Source organism: Pseudomyrmex gracilis, unplaced genomic scaffold, assembly GCF_002006095.1.
Source record: "Pseudomyrmex gracilis isolate BER0280 unplaced genomic scaffold, ASM200609v1 scaffold_231, whole genome shotgun sequence".
In the NCBI taxonomy this organism is placed as follows: domain Eukaryota; kingdom Metazoa; phylum Arthropoda; class Insecta; order Hymenoptera; family Formicidae; genus Pseudomyrmex; species Pseudomyrmex gracilis.
The window spans coordinates 121,770-126,026 of NW_018020815.1; the positions used below are offsets into that span (position 1 = coordinate 121,770).

General features: G+C 37.7%; 1 protein-coding gene across 1 annotated transcript in view; it reads right to left on the reverse strand.

Moving 5' to 3' along the window:
* Nucleotides 1-242: 242 nt before the first annotated feature.
* The window catches only part of LOC109858956 (homeobox protein BarH-like 2), a 12,964-nt gene continuing 8,949 nt past the window's right edge, over nt 243-4,257 (reverse strand). The window contains exon 5 of the mRNA XM_020436702.1: nt 243-2,302. Within this exon, the coding sequence (XP_020292291.1) occupies nt 1,893-2,302 (410 nt within the window). The 3' untranslated portion in view covers nt 243-1,892. The remainder of the gene's footprint in view (nt 2,303-4,257) is intronic.

Below are 4,257 nucleotides of genomic sequence, written 5' to 3' on the forward strand. Positions count from 1 at the left end.
TCACGAATAGATATAGTAGTTGAACACAATCGTTGAATTTCGCGAGATAAAGAACATCTTCTTCTAGAGGAACCGCGGAGAGGAGTTGTCTATAAATCACACAGGCGCTGTAAATTCATTTTACGTCATGAGATTTATTTAAAAAGAAAGTTTTATAAGATTTTTAGAGACACAATCAGCTTTTATATGCATTAATTACGTATATATAATATATAACAATAAAAAAAAAAAAAAAGAGAAAGAATAAAATAATAACAAGTATAAAAATAATAACACAAAATAAGTTATACCGCTAACACATATAATAGCAATAATCTGGAGTTCGTCAACTTATTTAATAAATCCTCATGTCGCCAATCATCCCTGAGGTGAAACAAAAAATAATGGGTTTTTCTTCAAATCTCTCTCGCAAATTCTCGAATTAACGCTCCAATATGAACGTCACCCGGCACGTCACCCCGGAAAACCAAAGAAAAATTTTAATGAGATGATTCTTTCTTCTATTACGTTTTAAAATTTCTTACAAAATTTTATGTACGTGTGTGATATATGTGTGTGTATGAAGAATTACTGTATATTAACACATGTTTTTTTTGTTTTTTTTTTTTTTTTGTTTTTTTGGAATCTTAGCAATCTGGTGATAGATGTAAAGCTCTTCTGTGCTAAAATGCCAAAGTAGCATTCGATCTGTACAACTGTTCACGATTGAAACGAACGATATATTGGCAAAATAGGCTTTGTTAATTATTTTCTTTTATGTTTTTTAAATTAAACCGCATTCTGAATGGAGATTCAGAGCAGAAATATGATAAGTGTGTATGTTCGTGTTTCTATCTAGCGGGAAAGACTCATTGGATTGGCCGAGTAATTTCGAAGTGGTTATCGCATCGAAGAACGCGTATAATATTTTTCGTAATCTACTCGTTGTTCCTAAACCGCAACGTCTTCTCGAAAACGTATCTCTGTGTGTCGTCGATTTCTTTTTCCGCACGATCCGACGTCGACAAATGTCCAAACCTTTACTCTATACGTTCACTATGTAATGCCAATAGTGTATGACAGAGAGGAAAAACAAAATACTTCTCTTTGCCGATGAAACAACAATTTTGCTACTGACACTAATTTTCGCGGAACGAAATTCTAAATTTTCTCCACGTTTATCGGTTCCGTCTCGTCATGTGTGTGTGCAAGTTATTTTCAATTAATCAATTTCCGAACGTAAATCAAATTACCGTTATAATATATATGAACATTAGAAAATTAGTAAACGCGCGTACCTTAAGCCGTTGCTTTTCAATGTGTTTTATTGGATCTTTGTGTGTGTGTGTGTGTGTGTGTGTGTGAAGTTTAAATCAACATATAATATCGCACGGGGTGAAAGGCAAATTCTCTTCAGTGTTTTACGTACTTACATATGTAGTTCGCTTAAGGCAGGTCTATTAATTCGGTAACGTTCATAGTATTAAATTATTATAGTTCATTGTGTTCACATTATTTGTTTGATCTCTTTCATTATGTGACGTGTAATAAATACCTCTTGAAGAAGCAAATCGTTTCTTGTTTCTCGATCTTGAGCGCGAGACATTCCGGTATTCCTTGCGTTACACGGCAGACTTAAGGAAGAGAGTTTCTTCACTAAATTGGAAAAATTATATTTATATATGTTACATAATAAAACCGAATCGCTCTGCGTGAATCCGATCGTTATACGGATACTACAAAATAGTTATCCCATAGTGTATGTATGTACGTGTGCATGTGCGTGCGTGCGTGCGCGCGCGCGTGTGTGTGTGTATGAGACAAAAGATAAATTTCTCGTCTTTCGTCCGTAATTAATTAATATTCTGATTTTGTGAGGGAGAACGAGCGATTCAATTTTATTACAACATATCTCAGCGATGTTGACGCTGAACGGAATGCTGGCCGTGTTGCGACTGATGATGGTGCAGACCGACGGTGTGCGGATGATGCGGGGGATGCGAGTGCGGCGGCTGCTGCGGATGAATCGTCGTGTGAAGAATTCTCGGTGGCGTGTCGCGTTTCGACAGAGGTAGGGTTCCGCTTCGCGTCGATGTCGCCGTCAGTGCCGTCGACGTTGACGTCGACACCGGCATTGGCATCGCCGGTATCGGCGTCGCCGTCGGCGTCGGTATCGGGGTTGCCGTTGGCGTCGGTATTGGAGACGGTGTCTCGCCGCCAAGCACGTCGATCTCGTCGTCGTCCTCGTCGTCGGAATCCGCGGGAGCGTCGCTGCTCGCGCGGGAGTCGCGGCCGCCGCTCAGCGAAAAATCAACCGGGCGCTCTGTAAACAAATAAACGGATAATCAATATAAATATTGGAAAAAAGTAATATAGGGTAGACCGAGGCGAATCGGATCACAGGGCGAATCGGATCAAAATAAAGATTGAGATTATATTTATTACATTTTGACAGAATAAGATGTTCTGTCACATGTGTTACTTTGTTCCCCTTCTCTCGCGTCTAAAACAATTGCCAGTGCATGGATATCGCTCGTACTTTGTTGTTTGTTCACGTCGTAAGAAGAAACGACACAAAAGCTCGGTGAAATTTTGGCGAAAATCTAAAATATAATCACTGTTATATCTTGTATATAATAAAAAGGTAAGTTAAAATTGATATGTGAGTATTATTGTTGCTTTGCATAGTATGCTATAGTAATGTTTTGGATATTTTAAAGTAAAATAGTATAACATGTTTGTTAAAAATCTACTAATTGTATAATCCATATACATGGGGCTAATCGGATCACGTTTTTCGGGGCGAGCCGGATCATGTTTTTTCTTCTTTCTTAGTAATTATTTGATTCTAATAACGTAATAATTGATTTATAGATGGTTCGTACATATGTAAGAAAATCAAATGACAAATCATGGTGTCAAGAAAAAATGAACGAAGCAGTAAAGAAAGTAAAATCCGGAGAAATGACTTTGCGTCAGGCTTCAGATATTTTTAATGTTCCATATACAACCTTGCAGAGGCGAGTAACATGTCAAGACGTTATTAAACGCCGTGGTGGACAGCCAATTATGAATACAGTAGCTGAAAAACTATTTGCTAAACGCTTAATTTATTTAGCAACTCGGGGATTCGGGATTACACCTAAGAACGTCCGCAAGTACGCTTTTGATTTTGTAATTCGCCATAATTTAAAACATAATTTTAACACAAATGCAAAGATGGCAGGTGAAGACTGGTTTCATAGATTTATGCAGAGAAACAAAGAAATTACAATTAGAAAACCAGAAAGTTTATCTCGAGCCAGATGTAATGGCATGCAAGAAGAAAAAGTGAGAGATTTTTACAAGATGTTGGAGAAAGTTATTGATGATAACAATCTGTGGGACAGACCGGAATGTATATACAATCAAGATGAAACAGGGCTGCCTCTGAACAATCGTCCTCCCAATATCATTGCGGCAAAAGGAAGTAAAGATGTGATAAGTATGACTAGTGTTGAGCGGGGCGAAAACGTGACAGTTTTAGCATGCATGAACGCTGCAGGACAATTCATACCTCCATTCGTTCTTTTTAAAGGTGTGCGTAAACGAGATGATTTTATGATTGGTATGCCTTCTGGAACCGAGATTGTTATGACAGAAAAAGGTTGGATAACTGAAGATGCATTTAAGATGTGGTTGGATCATTTTAATCGCTACCGCACAAAAGGAAAAGTGATTTTAATTTTAGATGGTCACTTATCACACACAAACTTGGCAGTAGTAGATTTGTGTGAAGCTTCCGAAATTGAGCTCGTACTCATTCCACCACACACATCTCATGCTCTTCAACCACTTGATGTCTCTTTTTTTAAGCCATTAAAAACTTATTATCACCAACAAGCGACCACATGGCAACATTCTAACACAGGCAAAGGAATCAGCAAGATTGTTTTTGGAGGCTTATTAAAGCAGGCTTGGAATTTATCGGCAACGGTTGGAAATGCTACAAAAGGTTTTGAGAAGACAGGAATTTATCCATTAAATCTCAATGCCATACCGGCTCACAAGTTTGTCGGAGATAATACCACAAATAGTATCCACTTCATTGAGATGCCTTTAATGAGTAATGATACACAACTTTCTAGTGCTAGCAGTGAAATTGCCAACACCATAAAGGAGCTTCTTCCTCTACCGAAAAAAACAACTGTAAAAAGAACTAAAGCAGCCACAAAACCGATTTTGCATTTGACATCTCCTGAAAATAAAATACGACTTCTTCAAAAACTTAAAAAAAAA